This window comes from Phaethon aethereus (assembly GCF_964289735.1).
Source record: "Phaethon aethereus genome assembly, chromosome: 7".
Classification (NCBI taxonomy): Eukaryota; Metazoa; Chordata; class Aves; order Phaethontiformes; family Phaethontidae; genus Phaethon; species Phaethon aethereus.
Window position 1 is genome coordinate 13,227,245 of NC_138583.1, and position 21,605 is coordinate 13,248,849.

The 21,605-nt window shown below is 39.0% G+C and overlaps 1 protein-coding gene across 1 annotated transcript; it reads left to right on the plus strand.

Moving 5' to 3' along the window:
- Window positions 1-1,153: 1,153 nt before the first annotated feature.
- LOC309406834 (rap1 GTPase-GDP dissociation stimulator 1-like) lies at window positions 1,154-20,553 on the plus strand. Its single transcript, XM_082002178.1, has 10 exons — window positions 1,154-1,279; window positions 3,450-3,578; window positions 4,079-4,204; window positions 4,863-5,006; window positions 9,027-9,161; window positions 12,329-12,454; window positions 16,762-16,901; window positions 17,782-17,908; window positions 18,952-19,080; window positions 20,328-20,553. The coding sequence occupies exons 1-10, from the start codon at window positions 1,159-1,161 to the stop codon at window positions 20,459-20,461; spliced, it is 1,311 nt and encodes a 436-aa protein (XP_081858304.1). The 5' UTR covers window positions 1,154-1,158; the 3' UTR covers window positions 20,462-20,553.
- Window positions 20,554-21,605: the final 1,052 nt, after the last annotated feature.

Genomic DNA, 21,605 nt, shown 5'->3' on the forward strand with positions numbered 1-21,605 from the left:
GCTCTTACTGAAGATAGCTAAGTATCACTCCAAATCACCCTTTAACCATTTGCACAATCCAAAGGCATTCACTGCAGGTTTTAGTCTCCTGTGATAACCTGTATTACATGAAGCAATTGCTGCTGGAACTATAGCTGTCCTCAGCCTGTTTTGTTGTTTTCCTTCCTCATTGTACACTTGCAAATGCACCTGTGACCAGATAAAGCTACTGGCCACTAAAACACCTGAAGCTGCAGACAAATTCCAAATTTGATATTTTACTTATTACCAACTCCTAGGATTAAATTGAGGTGACCCTCTCAGGTCAGGAGTTTAAAAAGTAATTCCTAGTCTCCTTACAAGAAAGTCTTTAAGGTCTCTGCACATTCTCCTGAAATGACATAAACCTGCATTTATTTAAATCCCTGGCAGATGGCGATTTGACTACCTTAAGGAAAATTATACATATTTTTGATGAAAAAAGGCTAAGGGAATTGACTGTTCTAATTGCTAGTCTAATCAAAGATGCTGTGCCTACCTACAAAATTAATTGCTAGGCCATACCTCAGGAATAGAATCTTAATCCCTGACTTCCCATGCCTTATGCAAACATCCTTTTACAGCCAGAGAAGATAAAACTGCTTTCCTCTTTGCTTTGCCAGCTGTGCTTCAATTCAGCATGAAGCAGAATAATCAGCTGGAACTACACTTGCTGCAATTCAGGTAGATGACTGTTCCCATATATTTAGACTGAGACCTTTAAGTACCTTGTTAAATCAGAACCTTGCATCCCAAAGATATCCACTCAGAACTCTAGGAAACAAAGCAGCATGTAAATAAAAGTTGCAAACCTACTGCAGGCACTGCTAACATTCTTATCATTACAGAGCAGAGATCCTACAACCTACTCAGAGAGAGTGGGATCTTCATAACTTTGGCAAAAATCCTGAAGGGCAATCCACGATGTGCAGTGAAAGCAGCCCAGGTGCTTTCAGAGATAGTCAAGAATGGTATGTTGTACTAAAGTGTTACTACGAGGCATATTACAGCACATTAGTTGTATGTTTCCACTCTTGAGCTTTGTTTCATGGCTACCAGCTATTAGTCTTGCAATTACAATTATTTTATTTCAACATGGCAAAAACCCACAAGTCCCTCTCCCTTACCTACACAGAGGAAATGAAGAAGCCATGTATTGAAGCAGATTTTGTTCTAACTTTGATACCTTTGCTGGACAGCACAGACCAAGAAACGTTGCTTCATGCTGGGAGGGCTATTGGCCTTATCTGTTATGATAATCGTAAGTATCAACTTGAGAGAATCCTATTTTCCGTACCTGTAAGGCATTATTTTGTAAGGCATTGTAACCTGTAACACAATTTTTTTTTATGAGACCTAAGCACAAATGCAACTCAGTCTCCAGTTAGATATGCAATTAAAACAGTCCAGACACCAGGCTGAATACATCCCAAACTCTGGGTTTCCCCTTATATTTTTGACTTCAAGGTGATACACCTTTGTCAGAACTGCTCTGCAACCGTAAGAGTAGCAGAGCCTCATACATATCCTAATCAATTTTGCAGAACTGCCTTGGGCTCAAATACTGAATGGCTTTATCTTCTTCCAAAGTAATAACAGCATCCATAAAGCAAAGGACTTGTTTAAAAAGTGTGTCAGAAAAAAACCCTAAATAATAAAAAATACTTTGATATTTATCTATGCAGGGGATGGTCTTCTCTGAGGACCATTCTTTACATATAGATGTTTGTGCTCCAGATTTTTCCATAAAGCCAGTACACTATCTTGCCTGCTGGTCTCACAAATTAAACCCTTTACTTGCCCCAACGGTTCAAGATTTTTCTTTTACTTTTACTTCCCAGACTGACCAAAATATTTATTGCATACTGGAGGTAATAGAGGGCTTTTCACCCAGTATCGTCTATCCAGTTCCCTCTGCCTTCAACCTACCTTCTCTCATCTTTCCAGTGTGGACCTGTGTAGCTTTATCTAGAAAGCTATGGGTTTGACTCCCTGCACTGTTCCTATGAAATCCAAGCATGATAGGTACCTACTAGCCCCCTGCAAATTTTAGATGTTTTTGCCAAGGAGTGCTACATAATAGTTCAAATAAAGGAAAACTTCCCCATATGGTTACATGCAAGGCTCACGCAACTACTGTACACCAGCATTACCACAGCATATGGCCACACTGCAAGTCTGCCTCGCTTCTGCCAGAACACAGGCCCAGCACAGATTTGACAAGGTGACTGTGACTATAAGATACGTGCTTTAATAGTTTCTATTACTAGCACAACAATAAATACATCATCGAAGAATTAACTTCAGTGGTACCCTGACTGAACTACAGTTGTATATGCTACAATAGCACCCAGACACTCTCTGGCGCCTGTCATACGTGCTGTCATCCAAGTTGCAGTCTAGCTCTCAGCAAGACACTGCTGCAAAAAGCAGCATCATTGTACTGTTAAGCAACCACCACTGGTATTTCATAGTTCTTGGCATTCTCAAAATAATTTGAGATATTGAGCTTTCATTCATTACAAGACAAACTAGAAAAGAAAGAAAACAGTCATCGGTGTTTTCCTCAGCAATTCTGCACGTGCATGGAGATAACTATAGTTAGTATACTGGAATCAGGACCAAATTAACTTTTACTTACTGTACTTTGTTGACTTCCTTTAAGTCACACCAATTTACACCTGCTTGAGAACCTTATTTAGCCTATAAAAATTACAAACATACCTTGAATTCAACCACTCCAAGGCTCCCTACATGCTGAGCAACTAACATTTAAAAAACTAAAAATGATTATTCCCCTAGATGAACTTTAAAGTAGTCTGTCTCAGTGGTATCTTATAATAGCCCAGGTATTGGTAAAGTGTCTTGTTTTACAAAGAACTTTAAGAAACAAAAAAATAATCATTATTCTAACAGGCAAAAAGCAGGTATATGGACATTTGATATGAGTCAGAACACTGTTGATCCCTCAAAGCAGTCATCACTAGGCTATGCTTTATCTTGGGTTTCCAGTTCCTTCCATCTCCCTGCCCTCCAGAACAAAAGCAGACACAGGATAATAAGGTTGAGATTCCCTGACAGAATTAAGCCAACTCAATTTTCAGATCCATACCAAGCGATATAGTCCATCAGAACTTGCTTTAGAAGCTGCACTAGCAGTAGAGATGCTCATGCAATTGCCCTTTTATATTTTTACAGCAACTTAATTCCTCAAATCAAAGTAGAGCCAGGAGGTTCAGCAGAACTCTGTCCTGAACCTGGATTTAGCAAACACACACATTAGCCTGAACCCACAGTACAAAAGTTGTACAAATTCTAACACTGAGAAAAAAACAGATTATCTTCCTGCAAAGCATCTCAGTTGCACCCTTTTTACTGATTTAATTGGCCCCTATTTAATCACCTTTAACTTCTATGCTGACTATTACCAGGAGATCTTCAGGAAGAGCTGGTGAAGGTAGGAGTAATCACATCACTAGTCCGAATATTAACCAATTATGCAGAGAGTGAACCACTTGTCCATGTTGGTCTGTTGGCCTTATACAACCTTGCAGACCTTGGTAAGTAAATCTCATATTACCTAATACCATGTTCAATTCAAATATATTTTATGTCAGACAGCAGCAAGCTTTAAAAAAATTTCATCTTTGTTAACGTACATCTTTTAGATGTTTAGGATCCCAGCAAGACTAGAACCATCTAATCAAGGCAGAAAATATACTACTACAGCAAACTGGCACGTGTCAATTAGATATATTAAATAATCATACTACAGATGGATTATAAGAGTCAATGGAATTAAGCCAAGATTAATTTGGCAGCTATTGTAAGGTCATAGCTACAGGAATTACACAAAAATAGTGTTAAAGAAGGGGAGGAGAAGGTATGGAGTAGAATTTTGCTGTCTCAATGCTGTCCAAAGGGACAGAAGCATCTACAGAAACAGCAAAAGCATTCAAAAAACAAAGTAGTGTCTAATCACTTCAGGTTATAAGGAGATATGCTTTTAACATTTAATCAGATACAGTCCAGATTTTGAATGTTTCTTTACCATCTACAGATATAGCCAAAGAAGCTCTAAGCAAGACAAAGGTTGCTGAACAGCTGGTGAAACAACTGAGAAGAGCAGAGAACCATGAGAGGTTAGAAATTGTCTTTGAGGTCCTGCAAGCACTTGCAGAAAATGGTAAGGCTCCTTTCAGCATGGGGGAATGAGGGGAGACAGGGGACTGGTACTTTGCTTAAGCTCTGGGTTCTGCGTTTGCCATGGGATCCTACTAATGGGAACCCGCAAACGTTTCAATAAAGTCACAAGAACATCTGAAATCCTGGCCTGAGCAAGACTTTGAAGCTTAACAGGTGAGGCAAAGAAAGGAGGGAGAGAGTAGCATTCCACTCTGTTTCAGTGGATCCATGAGACAGCAGATTCAAACTTATTCTCCATAGTGGGCAACAGGAAAGCAGACTCAACAGATTTTTTTTTTTTTTTTAACTAAAAAAATTACATACAATCAAGTTACCATAGACGTCTATTCTAAGCAGTGGTGTAAGAAGCACCAACAAGAATCCACTAAAAATATCTAGATACCTGATACAGATTTTAATGAAATTAAAAAAATCATGACCAGCAATACAAGAAATGTCAAAGTTCAACGAAGAAGCTTTGCTCATTCTGCCTTGGTGTCATCCTAGCACCAGAATATCTGTTACAAACAAGACCAAAAAAAAAGTGACTGCACCTGAAAAAAAGACTGGCTAAAGTTCAAGGATTTAGCTTCCTAGTTTGAAACATTACGACAAAGACCCAGGAAGTTTTTAGCATGCTTTTACTGTGATCTTTACAGATGCTCTGAAAGTGCAGTTGGTGGAGGCAGGAGTGCAAGAGGTGCTGTCCGAGATCCTGCTGAGGCTCCAGGGTAGTTCACAAGCTGAAGATACCTGCATTCTGAAGGCTGCATCAGATCTCATTGTCTCTCTGCTTCTTGGAGGTAAAAAAAAGGAATACTGACAGTCCAGATACATAAAGAAACAACATCAAGAAGTCCCCTTAGCAGAGGACTTGCCATCTGCTCTGTTGCTTTCATTTCCTTAAGAGGGACACATCTGCAACCTGTTTCATAATCCTTAGGGGAATTCTCCTCAGACATCACACTTTTTCACTTTTTATAGGAACCTAGTGCTCACATTGCCATGCTTCCCTTCAAGCATATACATATGTTGCCTCAAGTCATCATATGCCACTGTGACTGCTCCTGCACAGAACAAACGCAAGCAAAAACTTCAGGCCATTGCAGCTGTACCTGTGGTTGTCAGTTCACACCCCGCTTCTGCAACTTCACTTTCAAAGCTAGCCTAAGAGCCAGTTTTAAATTTAATCATCAGATTAAGTTCACATGGTATTGAACTGCTCATTCCTCATTTGCTATTTGAAATCTGTGTACATACTTCAAACATTTGGATTAACAAATGAAATGTAAGAACCTTCTTTTAAGTTCTGCATCTATTAGCAACAGACTACATGCAGTGCTGACCTAGACCTTTCACTAAGTCTTTAAGCTGATTTCAGGAACAACACAAAAAGGCTAATGACCTAACAGCAACTTAGCTTAGGTGGCCCTGCTATGTCGTATTTTGGCCAATACAGATTAAAGAATAAAACATCAAGAACTGGACACTTATAAGTCAGCCCACCACCCCATAGAAAAAAATTCTATGGAAATCTGATCTCAGCATCCCAAAGCAACCAACAATTTTAAGGTCTCAAATTATTAACTATAACAACAATCTTTAAGTCATCACTGATTCAAATCTCTCCAAAGACAGACAGAACAGTACACTTCGGGGCTAATTATAAACAGATGTGAGATGTTCTCTTTATCATGCCACAGATTAGTACATGCAGTAATTTTTTTGCTCCCAGAATGCTGGTACTTGCATCACATCCAGACACATGCTGCTACAGAGACAGTAGCAATGGCTATTGCTAATTCTACAAAAAATGGTAAGGTTGGTTATACTCTACCCTTCAAAGATAGAAAGCCACTGTTTGTGAGTGGAGAGAAAAATCAACACTGTTAGATTTCTCTGCTCCCTGTCTCTGTAACATTCTTGCTTTTCTGCACACTGGAGACTTGCATACCTTTAAGTTACAGATGCTAGTAATACTAAAAGTAACTTGAGGGACACAATTGTGAAAAATGGGGTGGTCAGGTATGCAAGCTTTCACACATCATTAGAGGGAGGGGAGACTCTGGAAATGTTTCATGGCAAATAGATTTGTTGGAAATAGAAAAAAACCTAATATACTGTTACTGATGTTTTAGTGTTTAAGTCACTTTATGAAGGGATGGTTACTCAGACACATCGGGGGGCAAAAATAAATCTCAAGATAAGCCATTTTATATCTTTCACACTTTCCTATTATAGAAAGCAATGAGCCTTAATGCTATGCAGAGAAACACAGAGAGTCTTATTAACAGACTCCTGGAAGACGCGCTGTGCTGAATCAGTCAGCAGAAGACACCCCACCACACTTTCTGTCCTTTCACACTGATAGCTACTGTACTGGCTTCAAATTCAATTAACAAAGAAAAGCCTTTTCAGCAATGCTCAACTTTCTGCATTAGTATGTGCTTAATTATCACAAAATATTCCCTCACAGCTGTCTGAATGTTTAGCTAGTCAGTCTCATCTGTTTTTTTTCTTTAACACAAGCTGTCATACAGCCATGTCTCCACCTCCCCCCACATCCTTTCTAGACTCTCTTTCTTCCTTGTCTTATACCTTGCTCTGAATCAGCCATTGTGCATCATTGTTCTACAAAGGCCACAGAAATGCCCTCAGTGCCTTTGAACTTCAATTTATTCAGCTGAATGGCTTGGTCTGTTACTCACTCTTCTTCCTCCATCTCCCCCACAACCCCATTAGATGTTCATGTGGAAAAAGTGAATAATCCCTTTCAGGCCCCAGTATGTGCCACTGATGTATGCACAGACTTTAATCTAAGAGGAAAAAAATTCTATGGAAATCTGATCTCAGCATCAAATGACTTCTGAGGCAGTGAAAAGATGACAGACAGCTTTTGCAGCTATGAAAGTGGCTGTTCCTATCAGACTTTAACTATGAGCCATTAAAATTGAAGGTTCTGCTGCTATCCAAGCAAAAAAATCTATAGGGGAAAGAACCAATTTGGAGCTCTGTGACAATCAAAGCAAGGCAACCATTAATGGGTTCTGCCTATTCACACTTTACTACAAGAGAAAAAAAATGCTCTGCCATTCTTCGGTTTGAAAGCTGGGGGGAGTAGAGAAATTAAGTTCAATTAAGGTTAGTCTATATGAAGATCAAAGTATTTTGCTGTAGAATTTTGTCACACCAAAAGAGATTGTCTGTTCATAGAGAACCTATTCCTAAAGAGGACTAGGCAATTTTCCTTATACTCTGATCTCCAAAGATTAGGACCAGGCAAGAGAACATTTGAAGAATCACAAGAAAAAAATATCAGCTTTAGAGAATGCATGCATAAATTGATATCAAAAGATTTTTGCATGAGTAGAATTTGAACTATTTTGAGAAACTGACAGTTCTCTTATGAAAATATCCACTTACATTTTATAAACATTTGACAAACTCTTATTTAACATTTGTAGTAATACGGTGGAAAAACATGCTACTAACCTAAATGCTAAGAGATTAAACAAATAGTAGGCATTGGTTCAAAAGACAACATGGAGGAGTTTCTACTACTGTGGAGTGGAAGTAACATTCAAACCAGCAAAGGCGTTAAAATTACTAGAGCCATTTTTAAGTGGTATACATACAAAAATTAGAAGCCTGTACACCTTAGGCATGCAGTTAGTGCCATGAGAAGCACCTAAAGCTACTTCTGGCTGGATTCTGTATTTATATGAAGTCTGTATAGTTCCACAGATGTTTACCCCAGGTGAAGATGTGGTCTTCCTACATAGTGTTCACACTGTTCTGCCATATTTTAACAAACAACATTCACATGGTAACAGCACAGCAATAAGGAAGTGTTGACTGGTGTCAGGAATATACTCATCGAGGCATATTAAACTGCATAAAATAAAATACAGAAAAATATTGGGAAAATGGCACATTCAAAACACTTCCTTCAGGAAGGATGCAGCCCATAATATGCAGGGTTTCCTTTTGCTCTTTAGGAGAACACTTTCTCATTTCCTATCAAAGTGAGCCAAGTAGCTTCTGATAACAAAAGGGCTGTCACCTCTGCAGACCAAGTTCTCAGAGAGAGGGGGAGACATACAGACACACATTTTACGGAGCATATTCTGTGGGCAAAATGATAGTTCTCTGGAACGTACAAATCTGCTCTTTCACCAGCATTAAACAGATCAGAACTCTCTAGGTCAACTCATTTTCCTAGCTTCACAGGACTGCAACGCAATTAGACTTCTCATTTCAGAAAGCAGGGTTCTCAGAACAGGTAAGAAAAACCTAGGCACAATTCTTTCAATGATTAGTTAATGACAAATTATTTGACTGAATACAACGAGTCACAGCAGGACAGAACTAGCAATCAGACTCATCATTGCTGGATAAGATCCCTGGTCTCACAATAGCCTCTTAAACAGAATAGCAAAATTGGAGTATTAAAGCTATCCTGTGGAGAAATGGAAAAATGCCACCACCATTCCACCATATATATTGTGGAAGATAAAGCAGTATCGAGGAAGAAATTGACTGCAGAACATATGTTTTAGAATTTGACAGTGACTGCCCCTAGAAAGCTCTCTCAAGCTAAGCTTTGCTAGAGATGGCTCAGCATCAGTTCACAGGTGGCTGATGTCCACTTCTCTCTAGAGAGTTGAAGATTGTTAAAAACAATGCAAGAGCTACAGTCTCAATCTTATTAAGGCATGAAAAAAGCCAAGGCAAAGCCTCTCTGAATTCTCAATCCGCACGATTAATTCCTACTATTGTGTTTCTTATCTCTCTCACCTGCTTGGTTTTGCTTCTTTCTTCAGATGGCAACTGTGTACAAATGCTACAGCTGGGAGTCATACATCAGCTTCTGGATCTTTTGGAGAAACACGTAGAGAGTGGGGATGTCTCTGTTCAACATGCTGCACTCAGTGCACTTCGAAACCTTGCTATACCAGGTACAGAGTTTGAAGGCAATTATCTTACTGGGGTTCTTTGTAAAGACAGGTCATTTAATGAGATCTGTGCAGCTCCGTCCAAGCCACCAATTCTAGTCCCTTGTATTTTGAGGGGCAACTGACCTTTTTTCCCCCTGCAGACACATACATATTTGAATATTTCATCAGGACTTCTCATCTACATAAAGGGTCTAAATATAATAAAGTGTGATCTCATTGCCAGCTGCTAAAATGGTTTCATTTTAACAGCATACAGCAGTTCAAGACAAAAATGCAAAACAGGGTTTATTGCTTAAAATACAGAGTAGAGGTAGAGCTATCACATCACAGCTGGTAGGGAATTCACAAATCTCCTCTTCTATAAAGTAAATATTTATTGCAAATTCAGCCTTTGTAACACACTTTAAAGCTACAACTTAAAAGGGGCATTTAAGAAAGATGCAGATAGGCTTTTTAGCAGGACCTGTTACAATAGGACAATGTATAATGGTTTTAAAGTAAAAGACAGCAGATTTAGACTAGATAGAAGGAAGACATTTTTTATAATGAGGGTGGTGAGACCCTGGCCCAGGTTGCCCAGAGCAGTGGTAGATGCCCCATCCCTGGAAACATTCCAGGTCAGGCGGGACGGGGCTCTGAGCAACCTGCTCTAGTTGAAGATGTCCCTGCTCACTGTGCAGGGGGGTTGGACTAGATGGCCTTTAAAGGTCCCTTCCAGCCCAAACTATTCAACGAATCTTCTCTGATGATCTTTTAATACACATCAGAAAATTGTGTTGCTTCTCAATCTCAAATTTACTGCTTCAATGTGAAAGTGCAATTCAGGCCAAAAATGTTTTGCTAGAGAATTAAACAGTACAGCACCCTGCAATGCACTCCTTACACTGCGATACAGTACTCCAGAGGAGAGCATGACACTAACGCTATTTTCTGAAAATGAAAGAACCTGAAGTTGTCTGCCAATTTTATTATGTAAGCTAGCCAGCATGCTTGGTTTAACAGTTTTATGCATAAACATTGCTTTGAACAAGTGAGAGCCCCAGAATACTACTAGTTGTTACTTTGCCTCCACTACTTCCTTTTAAAGCCTGATACACCCTCATTTCTTCTTGCAGATAGCTCTCTTCAGAACTTCACCCATTTCTTTATTTCATATATACTTTTTATATACTCAATTTATTTAGGTTGGCTTATAGTATTATCACACTGTCTGGATCATAATAGCCATCCATCTATTCAGTATTTTAATAAACATTTCACACTATAAGCCCCTCAGTGCTTCTATGTATATTTTACTTCTCTGCAAAGAGATTTTTCTACCACCATTCATGTCAGCAGAGGCCTGTGCAAAGGGTTTTTGGTGCTAATAGAGTATGCAGGATCTCGACCATGCATTCCAGCTACCTTACATCAGTTATAACCTAATACAGAGCTATTAGAATATAATCATAGAAAAAAAAAATCAGAGTCATCCAGCTGAAATTAGAAGAGTAATTTAGTAGGGAAAAATGTAACTATCTTTATTAGAAGGAAAAGGTGGATTTATTCTATAAGCCTAGGGGTGTCCCATGCTTAGGTCTCATTGACTTCACTCCTGCAACACGTACAATAGTATTTAATGATTACAAGCAGCAAAGGTACCAATTAATCTCATTTGAAAGACAGCAATTTTGATGTAGTTTCCCTTGACAACAAGCAAAGATGATCACATTCTAACTCACAACAGAACCCACTCCTCAACAAATACCAAGGCCCACTTTTAGCAATGCCAAGGCCAAGCATTCCTTGTGAGTTCCTTAACAAAGCAATGAACACAGCTGATCTTGCAAAGATTATATGATCTAAACTCCCAAAATATGTGGTTGCAACCTACAACTTCAGCCCTATATCACTGCCTGCTACACATATTGCCAGTAGATCTTGATTTCTTTGCAGCTGTACTTTAAAAGGCTCAACTCTGAATTATAAAATATCAATGTAACAATACAGAGTCTGTTTTGGTTATCTGTTCTGTTCAAGTCTATTACAAACCATTTTAGACCTTTTCCAGTGTGCGGGCAATGCATAGCACTTAAAGTGCTATTCCAACACTGTGCTTTTCCTCATCAATTCATAAAAATATCAGAATATGGAAGCTGTAAGACATTCCCTCACAATAACACATTCCTTCTAGAAATACAAACTATCACTTACAAAAATAGTCTGCACTACCTGGAAAAAAACAAGTGCAAATCCAAATAAATCATAAAATAAAAATGAATTAAATATGGGCCACCACTTGCAAGTGGGCACAGGGAAAGTCTTCAATTCAAGTAGTGATCTTAAAAAAGAACAAGTGCTTATAAAAAATTTGAAAAAAGTCATTATGCTCTAGTGAATGGAGCCAGTCTGTGCCACTGAAAGACAAGGACGTTAAGAACAAGTTACTTAACAGTGTCTGCTTCTCAATTTGCCCAGTGAAAGGAAGAAGGGATAGAACAGTTATCTCCCTAACTTCACCGTCACGTCATTCCCCCACCCCTCAAAAAAAGGCAAGCAGAGGATGGGAAGAAAATTGCTCTGGAGAACACAGTTTTTAGTAGCACAGTCAAGCAGCATTAGGACTCCTTAGAGTCCTTAGACGAGCTTCTAATTATTACCAGGGATTATTGCACTAATGACTGGAGCAAAGACACAAGAATTAGGAAAGCACAGAAACAAAGGCCTGAATAACAGGGGATCAGTGAGCTCAGATACAAAAAGCAAATTCATTCTCAAGAAATATGGCTGTCTAAATCACTTCTGCCACCCAGTTCTTAAGATGAGCAAGCATAGGAAAGGCTTGCTCATGTGAGTGGGCAAGTGGATGGATAATCTATTACAACTAGAAAAAGGAAGAGAAACAACAATGCTGTGTTTATTCTCTTATGTACTTCATTCCAGGCACGGCTGAGATCAAAAGTAACCAAAATGTCCTAACAGCAATTCCTAGGAAGGTTTTAACTCAAAAGAGAAGCTTAAACAGTTGGGTAGTCCTGACTTAATTTCTGTACGCTCTAACAAGTTGGACCTCTTGCTAAGAGCATAACAGAGCATAAAATTCAGAACAACAGTTATGTCATATCTGTATTTTCAGACGTTCGTGTAGTCACCGAGCTTCACATCAACACTTTTTTTTTATTTTCTAGTTGTTGACAAGGTTCAAATGCTGGAGGAAGGTGTGGCAGAACGGATTCAGGCACTTCTAAGGTCAGAGATACCTCCCGTGCAGTTTAAACTTCTTGGAACACTACGGATGTTAGCAGATGGTCAAGGTAGGGAATTGCTAACACTTACTGATGTCAGTTACGCATGCCCCTCTTCTCCTCCCCCTGCAAGACAAGGGATGTGCAAGGAGACTACAGGCTAAGTGTCCTGCTAACCTGATTCTACTCAAGCTGGAGAGGTTCCAATAGAGATGACTGCTGGAGGCTGTGAGCCTTCCATACTGACCCAGTCAGACCCAGAGGTAGATGAGAAACAAACCAAATGGAAGGATCTGCAGAAGTCAGTGAGAAATGGCAAAGGCCTAAAAGGAAGAGGTTTTCCACCACAGATATGCCATCATACTCATGCCTTGCTGGTAAAGAGTCGGGTTAAGGATTTACAGTGCCAAATCACAGGAAAGCAGATCAATAGAACAGGAGAATATAAAAGGATCAAAGGAAGCTGGGGTGGAGTGAGGCAGGAGAAATGAGTTTCTACCAGTTACACAGTCTCTCTATACAAGTTGTCACGTTTATCTTGCTGGCGTGGCTCCAACGTTGAATTTACTTCGCATGTTGAAATATGGGATTATCTACTTGCACTTCATTCTGTTTTACACAGAGGTGGGTATGCAAAGGCAACAATATCCTGTGCATATCGTTGCTTTTTGAGAAACACGCACAATATCAGAACCGCATTAAGATCACTACAATATCTTAATTTATCCTTAGACTTACCTAGCTTCTTACCAGAGTATAACACAAAAACAAGTGTTGTGGGGTTTGGGGTTTTTTGATGGTGTTCCAATTCTTTCATATCACCAGAGCAGCTACTCTAGAACATTAATCAGTACAGACCACCTTAATGTGCAGGAACAACAATAAATAGGTCAAAAACAGAATCAGAAAAGTTATGACCATTTTGCAATGGGAACTGACAGCTGGTATGGAACAATTACAATCACAAATTCATTAGTTACATGAAAGGAGAAAAAAACCTCACTCTCCTACATTCCATGCTGCACTCATTTACACCACTGCAAGACACCACTTTGAAATGGCAGCTACTTGTATCCTTCTTCAAATGAATATGCATTATATAAAATTTAGATCTAGCACTCATTAATTTGCACTGATTCTAGTCCAGTAAAAAGCTGCTTTCACTTATATTTCACTATGGTAGGAAATAGACATTGGAAGATCTGTAGAAACTTAGCCTCTTCCTCTCAGGCTTTGAAGGAAGTAATTGAAAGGCAATTTCTCTAGTTGCATCTGAACTGTGACAGGGGAGACCACTTCGCTTTTGCATTTGAGACATAACACAGATCTAAATTACCAAACACAACAGGTGTTTTTTTTTGTTTGTTTGTTTGTTTTTTTTTTTGTTTTAACTCAATGCTATTTACCAGCCCTAGTATGAAGTTGGAATTTGGCATAAAATGGTACAACTTCTGAATCTGAAACAATACAGGTATCAAAGTCTAGAGTAGAAAAAAAAAAGATGTAGCAGATTCTTCAATGTTTACCCATTCCTGCCTATGAGCACACAGTTCTCCCACCTTTAATTACTTTCTATTTTATCTACCCATAAGCTAACATTGCCCTTAATTAACTCAGCCTGAAACTCTTATGAATACACATCTACTAAGTAGTCCACACTAAATTAGTTAATTGCATTATCTAGTACAAATTCATTACTCCAACAACCACTGGGCATGCTGAGGCCTACAGACTAGAAGAGGTAGGTTTCTTTCTAACTGTAGAACTGCAGTCAGATCTGTCAGCTTCATTACACTAAAGAGATGTTAACATTAACTCCTGGTTTTTTCACTGTTTTGCTTCAAAGGAGCAGAATAATTTGTGCACTTCAACAGCCAAAGGACTTTCAGCTCAACTGAAAGTTCCATCATACATACAATTTAGTCAGCTTAGGCTTTTGTAAGTTAAAAGGTCCTCCTTTTCCTATCAAGAATAACTAACTAGGCTTTATCTCAAGGAGCTCCACTGCTGGTAGACATCAGCAAGTCCCTGTCAAACTGGGTCAAGACACCTCCTTTGAACAAACCTCTTAGACTGGTTCCATTCACCACCCTCTTACCTCTTCCAGCCTTCTGTACTAAACCAGATTATCATGATGTCCTCAGACTAACATGTAACATCTGACCTAGAAACCAAAGCCCTTCTGTTACAGAGGTAATATGCAGATGGCTGTGCAACGACAAGTAACTCTTCTCTCAAAACAAACATGCTCAGCTAGACTAGAAGATTCCTTTTGGGTTTTGATCCATGGATTGTTCCTTAGTGTACTGGACAAATAAAAAAAAGGAAGTGTCTGTCTTTCCTCATCTCTCTTCCCAAAATAAAGAGAGTATAGGTTGACTTACAGTTTCTGCAAAACATCTAGAGTAGTCATGTGGTTTGACACTGACCTTCCAGTGCACACTTTATTTGACCCTTTCCAGAATATCTCAAAATAAATGCAACACACAGAAAGGCACAGGTAAAGAAACAGGAACAGAGTGATGCCCGTCAGCCAAATCTATCCCTTCTGTTCCAGCTGTTAATATTGGTTCTTCAATTATTTGCTTCAGCAAAGCTCGAAGAGACAGACTTCCCAGTATCTTAAAGCCATGCAGACTTTTCCCCATATTTTTCCCCCTTTCTGAATTTGCTTCCAAAGGAGCAGGGATTTCCATACTTACCTTCTTTCAGGCCTGGAACTATTTTAAAAGTCTGGGAAGGCAGAAAAATTTTGGAAAAAGCTCACAGACTCTTTACAGCCCTTCTTAAGGAATGTACCCTTCCCATAGAGGCCTTCACCACATCTTTCCTTCTTCAGAGCACACAACACATTTCATGCTCATCTGCTCTGGTCCTCAAGCAAAGGGGTGGGGAGCAGACCTGGTACAGGACTCAAGATGACCAAAATGAAGTCAACAAGAAAAACCCTTAATTACAAGTACTACATGAGACTCCTAAATTTGAATTAAGTCTTATAACCAATAAGAGTTATTCTGCACCAAAAGCAAGCATCTGTCCTGGGACTACTCTTGCCTCTCTGGTGCCCAGTTGGAAGTGCTGTGCATTTATATCCTCAGTTCACGATCAACTGAAACACAGGGAAACAGCGGTTTGGCAATTTAAAACCGCTCTTTTGAGCTCTAAGCCAAATGGGTGAGCACTCAATTCCTATAAAAAGGCAGCTTAAGTTGTGCACATTGCTACTTTCTTATCTTTCTCCTAGTACCCTTCACTTAGAAGAAAATTCCAGTTGAACCAAGATGTAGAATTCCAAAGTCTTAAGTATTGAATAGTATCAACTAACTGAAATTAATGAAGCAGTATTTACCAGAATGTTCTCTGGGCTGAACCCCTGCTTAACATATTTGGTTAAAATAAGAGTATTTCATAGTCCTCAGCTCTTATATCTGCATTTTTCCTTTGCTTAGGAAGTAACTTTCCACCAGTTAGTCACGTTTGATCCACAGCACTTTAAAGATGCATTATTAAACTGCAATAAGACTCATGTGGAACCAGGTGTTAAGGCTGATGCAATATTGAGAGAGCATGAGTAAAGTTCCTTTTGCTGCTGAACATAAGAGCTTTCGGAGTAGTCTCCCTTAGTAGCAACAAGCCTTAAACCACAGCATTTCCTAAGAAGTGGAACTCTAATGACAAGTTATCTAGTGAGGTTTTTTCCAAATGTCAACCACACAGATTAATACTTCTAGCAAGTCTTGAGATAGGGTTTCTGAAACATAGGGGAAGGCAAATTAAAAGGCACCTCTAAACTCTGGGAGAAAGTTTTGATCATGCTTAATACACTGTTCAACACACATTCTTAAGACTTCAAGACATGCAATTAGAGACATGCTGCAATTCTGTACCAAGACTTGGCTTCCCGCATGCTACCAACAGTAATTATCACCATTACTGAAAGCACTGAAACAGCAAGAAAAGGTTCTTGGAGAGCCAATGATTATATTTGTGCAGGGCTCAAAGAGCAAGCGTAAGAAACCAAACAGGAAAGGGACAGTCCTCATGAAGATTTCAGTATAGCAACAGAATATTTGCTTTCAAAGCTATGAAGCTGCTCATTTTAAGCCCTGCTTCAGCAGCCTCTTAAAAAGGATAGGTCTATTGGAACAGGTTACTTTGTTCTTTACTTTCAAGAGTTACCCTAACACAACTGGCATTCCTCAGACAGAGATTTCGAAGATCCCTTAAGAGCCCAATAGTTTAGTTACAGCTCTTAGAACACTGAGCTCAGGCCTGTGGTTTTGGCTACTTCTACATTCACGTTTCTGTGACAGAAAGACACAGAAAGACCGAGGAGTCCAATTTTGAATGTCTCCTGATGATGCTTTTCTCTTCAGCTGATGCAGCTGAAATCTTGGGCCAAGACCCCATGCTGCTCAACAGACTTGTACAGTGGTGCAACGCCAACGATCACACCGGCATTCATGGAGAAGCAAATCGGTTGCTAGCATCAATCTTGCATCACAACAGATCCCAAGTACGAGAGCTATTGGTCTGATACATTTCTACTTTATCCTTCTCTGATGTTTTTAGAGTTTGTCAATTTAGCTAGGGGTTAAGTGCTAAACAGCACATACAGCTTTATCACTAAAAACATGGCAGTTCACTGTAAAAACCATCCAGTCTGCCTCAGTACCACTAAGGGGAAGGTGAGCAGGAAAGCAGTGCCCTCTATAGTTGTAGATACTGCACAGAAATGAGCAACATGGTTACTTACTGTCACTTGTCAACTTTTACCCTGCTTGAGTAAGGCTTGACAAATGGTAAGTAGGTAAAGCTTTTCTATTTCCATAAATACTAGTTTCAAATTTCAAATTAAAATGGCAAAGATAACCTAGACCTGTCTTGAATATCAGTCTCCCAGGAGCTCCAAAGAGCTCACTTAGTGATGGATGAATCTGGCATGATCTGTATCTGGCAGCACATTACAGCAGGCTTCTGTTTCTTGTAAATCATGCTATTATACACAGGCACCCCAACCGTGCTTTACTTTGAAGTAGTGATAAAAAAAGTAGATACTATCAGCACAGGCTTCAATAAAGTAAAGCTAATCTTTGCTAGTCTGAAGGCTTGAAATGAAAAATAAGAATAAGGTCGAACTAAAACTCGAGACAAAATATATATTGTTTTATCTTATACATATGCATATACATAATTATAAGTACTGATATTCCAAGTAAATTGGACCAGCCCTAAACAGACATGTATCTTAAATGTTACCTCTAGTCTTCAAGTATCAGTTTGCACTGCAGCAGGCAAATTATTTCCATCTATTCAGAGGCTGAAGAGTGCAATCCCACTTCTCTCAGTTTGTACATCAGACTTCCATCTGTGATATTTTACCTTTGCTTTAACAGGAAGTGGTCAAAGCCATCCAGGAGGCACAAGGAGTGAAGCAGCTCGTTTCCATGACAACAAGCAAACATGCTGCCATGCAGAATGAGGCTCTGAATGCTTTGGCAATAGCATCTACCGTCAATTTAGGTATTTTTCTCCTAAAAGCATTTATCTGTGCAAGATCCTCAATTACTAAAGAAACACTGGCATGTTGTTAATTCTACATAACATGTAAGAAAAAGCATGTTTCTTTTCTAGATTTAGTTCTTCAGCATAAAATAAGGGGGGTCAGCCATGCAGAAGATCAAAAGCAACAGGCTTCAGGAATTGCCTAAAGATTTTGTTTGAGGTAGAGCCAAATGATCAGGTTCTGTGGACAGGCACAATCTGCCGAGTAGCATGGTATGACTCTAGAAACCTACACAAAAACACAGAAGGAAAGTAAAGGGTATAAAGACTAAAGAGATGAGAGTCTAAATGAAGACAAAATTAAGGACAAACTATGGACTTGAATGGTCAAATGAAGACTGTAAGTGGAAGAAATCTTCAGGAAGACAGGCATTTGAATGCAGGAGAGAATAAAGCAGAAGCACAGACAAGAGGGCCTTGTAGAAGCTGCAAGTGAAGCAAACGACAAAACTATAAAGGTTCTAACTAACTCTGCTGAGCTAATTTTCAGAGGGATTGAGTATATTTTTTTTTCAGATTTTTCCTGTATGACTGATCACATTTGAAAATGGGTGTCTATTACAATAAAGACAGTCACTACAGAAATCTACACACATCAAGATAAATTGAAAAGAAAGTAAACTTGAAATTTGGAATTTCTTATACCAACAAACAAGACAGTAGAGAGCTCATTTTACTGCTCGGTCCATCATTAAGGCTCTCAAACTCAATTGGGCAACTAACATGAAACATTTCTAGCACTGACTATTGCAAATTTTCAGCTATTATGAGGTTATTTTATACAATCTATAGTACACGGGTTCTGCCTTCCAGAATGAGGCCAGTGCAGAAACACTGTACAGAAAATACAGACATTCTCCAGTACAGAAAACAGATGCCCAAGACATCCACGTATAGTCAATCTGAAATGAAGCCAGTCAGGAATTTTATTTTTAAAAAGCAACCATGTTCACTTTCTAGCTTCTTCTCAGGTAACAGGTATTCATTTACTTATTTTTCAGAAACCCTTGAAGAATCTTTTAAGGAATCACAGCTAGTTCAAAGCTTATACAAACTTCTGCAAGATGATAATACAAGTCCTGAGGTGAAATATAGTTCAATGGGTCTTTTGTGTAGTCTTCTTAATTCAGGTAACTTCATTAAGTTGACTGTGATGAAAGGATGGATATTTGTGATGAAAACGCAAGCGTTTCCTGTTACTGAAGTGTGCTGCTTGTGATGTTGCCGTCAGTGAATAGTAAAGGTTATTAAAGAGGTTCATTCTTTACTGATCACCAAAAATCCCAGTCAAGTAGCTTCTTGAAAAGCTGATTAAACCATCAGTTGAATAAAAAAAAAGAAAGGCTTTATTCCACTGAGTCAATAACATAATCAAGTCCTGAAATAGCAAAATTAGAGCCTTGGAATAAGGCATCTTTGTCCAAATTCACCATGCACAAGTGTCTGGCAGTCCCAGGTCCTGTGTATGTAACCACAGCATTTTCATATTCAAAGAAATAAAGAGTCTGTATCATCTTCCACGGGCAGGCATACATTTGTTCTGCCTATGCTGTAACCAAACCAGAAGCTGAGATAAAACAGCAATTTTAGCAATGCTGCCTTTGCACAGCAGCTTTCAGTAAAACATATGAAGGATTTCTCTCACGCCACAGTTAGGGAAGACTTAAAATGCTTTGAGCAAGATCAGACTCATTCTGGATGTGTGGCACTAACTGAAAACCACCACCTTGAAACCAGGAGTCCAAAGATCTCCTGCTAGTTTCTCACATCTTAATACATAAATCATGTAAATTGAAAATAATGATTGTGTTCAGGCAAGAATCTGCCACAAAGGGAGCTGCATTTCAAATCCTGGAGCCACCCTATATCAGCAGACAAGCTGGATTTTACAATATATTCTATTTTTTGCCCCCTGTAAACCACAGGGGTATTGGAATAGGAATAAGCATTTGCACCCTTCAGTACTACTACAGAGTATTGACACAACAGATGGGGTCTATAAGACTTTTTTCCAGAGGTGTATATACCTAGCTCTTTATAGACTAACTGTAACACTATTAGTTGAGTCTTACTAATATGAAAGGCTAATAAAAAAGCATACAAGCAAAAAAAATGCTGGAACTTGTCCTGTATTACATTTTCAGCAAAGTGCTTTTCTTCTGTTCAATCAATTCTTGGAAGTTAAACAGGAGAAAAAAAATTTTAACCTGTTCAATACTTTCAATGGCAGAAAGGGTGTCTATTGAGAGAAATTTATTTAAATTAAAGCAGCTCGTTTTAAACAGCAAAATACTCCAAACTTTTATCTTACAACAATTGTTGGGAGCCACTATGCCATGGCATGTCACTGTAAGTCAGCATTTCATCTCCCATTCAGGTGATCTGAGACAAGAAATAGAAGAGGACAAGATTAAAGAAACCCTTGAACAACTCTGCAGTCACAGCAATGCAAATGTGGCCAAGGAAGCTATCACAACATTACAGGTTGTGAGAAGAGAGACACCCCACTAGCCTCCCTTCTTCCCCCCAGCAACCCTGCATTGCTGCTGAGGCAAACGCAATAAAGCGTCAGCTTTGCCAATCCTATCTTGCATTTGTCATGCTGCCACATAACCAACAGTACTAAAACCCAGGTACAGCTCCTGCTTTAAAGCTGTGCATAAAAATCCCCTCATTTGCTCATCTATTTGGCCTACAGATAAGAGCAGCAGTAATGCAAGTCACTGAGCTACTAGCACACAGCAGTAGGAATAAGGCCTGACAAGCAACCGGTCTTAGAAAGCACCACACAAAAAGCATCAGGCAATACCATTTCCATAATACATTTTTAAGCTGCTTGGTTTTGTCAGATCAGGATATCACTTGCAACTTTCTTATATCAATGGGACTTTAATATCATTACCAAAAAAGCCCCAAGCCTGTATCATGCACCATGAAACAAGTTTTAGATTAGAGCTGTAGCTTAAACAATGCAAATTCAACCTCTGCACATTGTGAATCAACCTGTTGAGTCCAGCTCTTAACCAAACATGTTAAAACCACCACAAAACTGTACCTTTAAATCAACTCTCCCTTCCATTTCCAATTTTAAAGCTCATCTCAGTTTTTACCTGCTAATGTCAAACTATATTCCTAAGTATCTGAGGTCACAATCTTGTCCTAATTTCAGAGTTGCAGCTATTGTAACCTGGAATGAAACTCAATAGAAGCAAAGTTTATAAAAAGACTGCAATGTCCAGACAGTGCTTGGACAAGAAACAAAAAGTACACGCTAGTTAGAAAGTACAAGTGGGCATGTGAAGATCTGGAGGCAGTTGGCATTTCATTAAATTATCTCTAGTAAGAGAACCTGGATTTAACCTTAGACAATGAAAAACTGTAGCAAAACAAATGTTGCTGAACATTTCTACAGAAACCTTTCATATTTAAAAATGGACACTTGATAAGAAAAGGTAAGAACAGGATCTATTGCACAACTTGTTCTTATGGGAACTTTTTTGAAGCAGTTGCAAGTATATTGCAGAGTCACATTGCCACAACCTATGAGATCAAATTCAAAACCCTGTAGTGGTAGATACTGAAGAGCTAGGAAACAATGACTTTTTTTAGCCAGTAGTGAAAGTTATTGAGGAAAAAATAGAAGAGTACTGACCTT

Coding starts and splice junctions, on each gene's coding strand:
- LOC309406834 (XM_082002178.1), top strand. CDS start 1,159: ATGAAGAAGCCATGTATTGAAGCAGATTTTGTTCTAACTTTGATACCT. Junction 4,205..4,862: donor GCAAGCACTTGCAGAAAATG/GTAAGGCTCCTT, acceptor TGATCTTTACAG/ATGCTCTGAAAGTGCAGTTG. Junction 19,081..20,327: donor GTGTAGTCTTCTTAATTCAG/GTAACTTCATTA, acceptor TCTCCCATTCAG/GTGATCTGAGACAAGAAATA.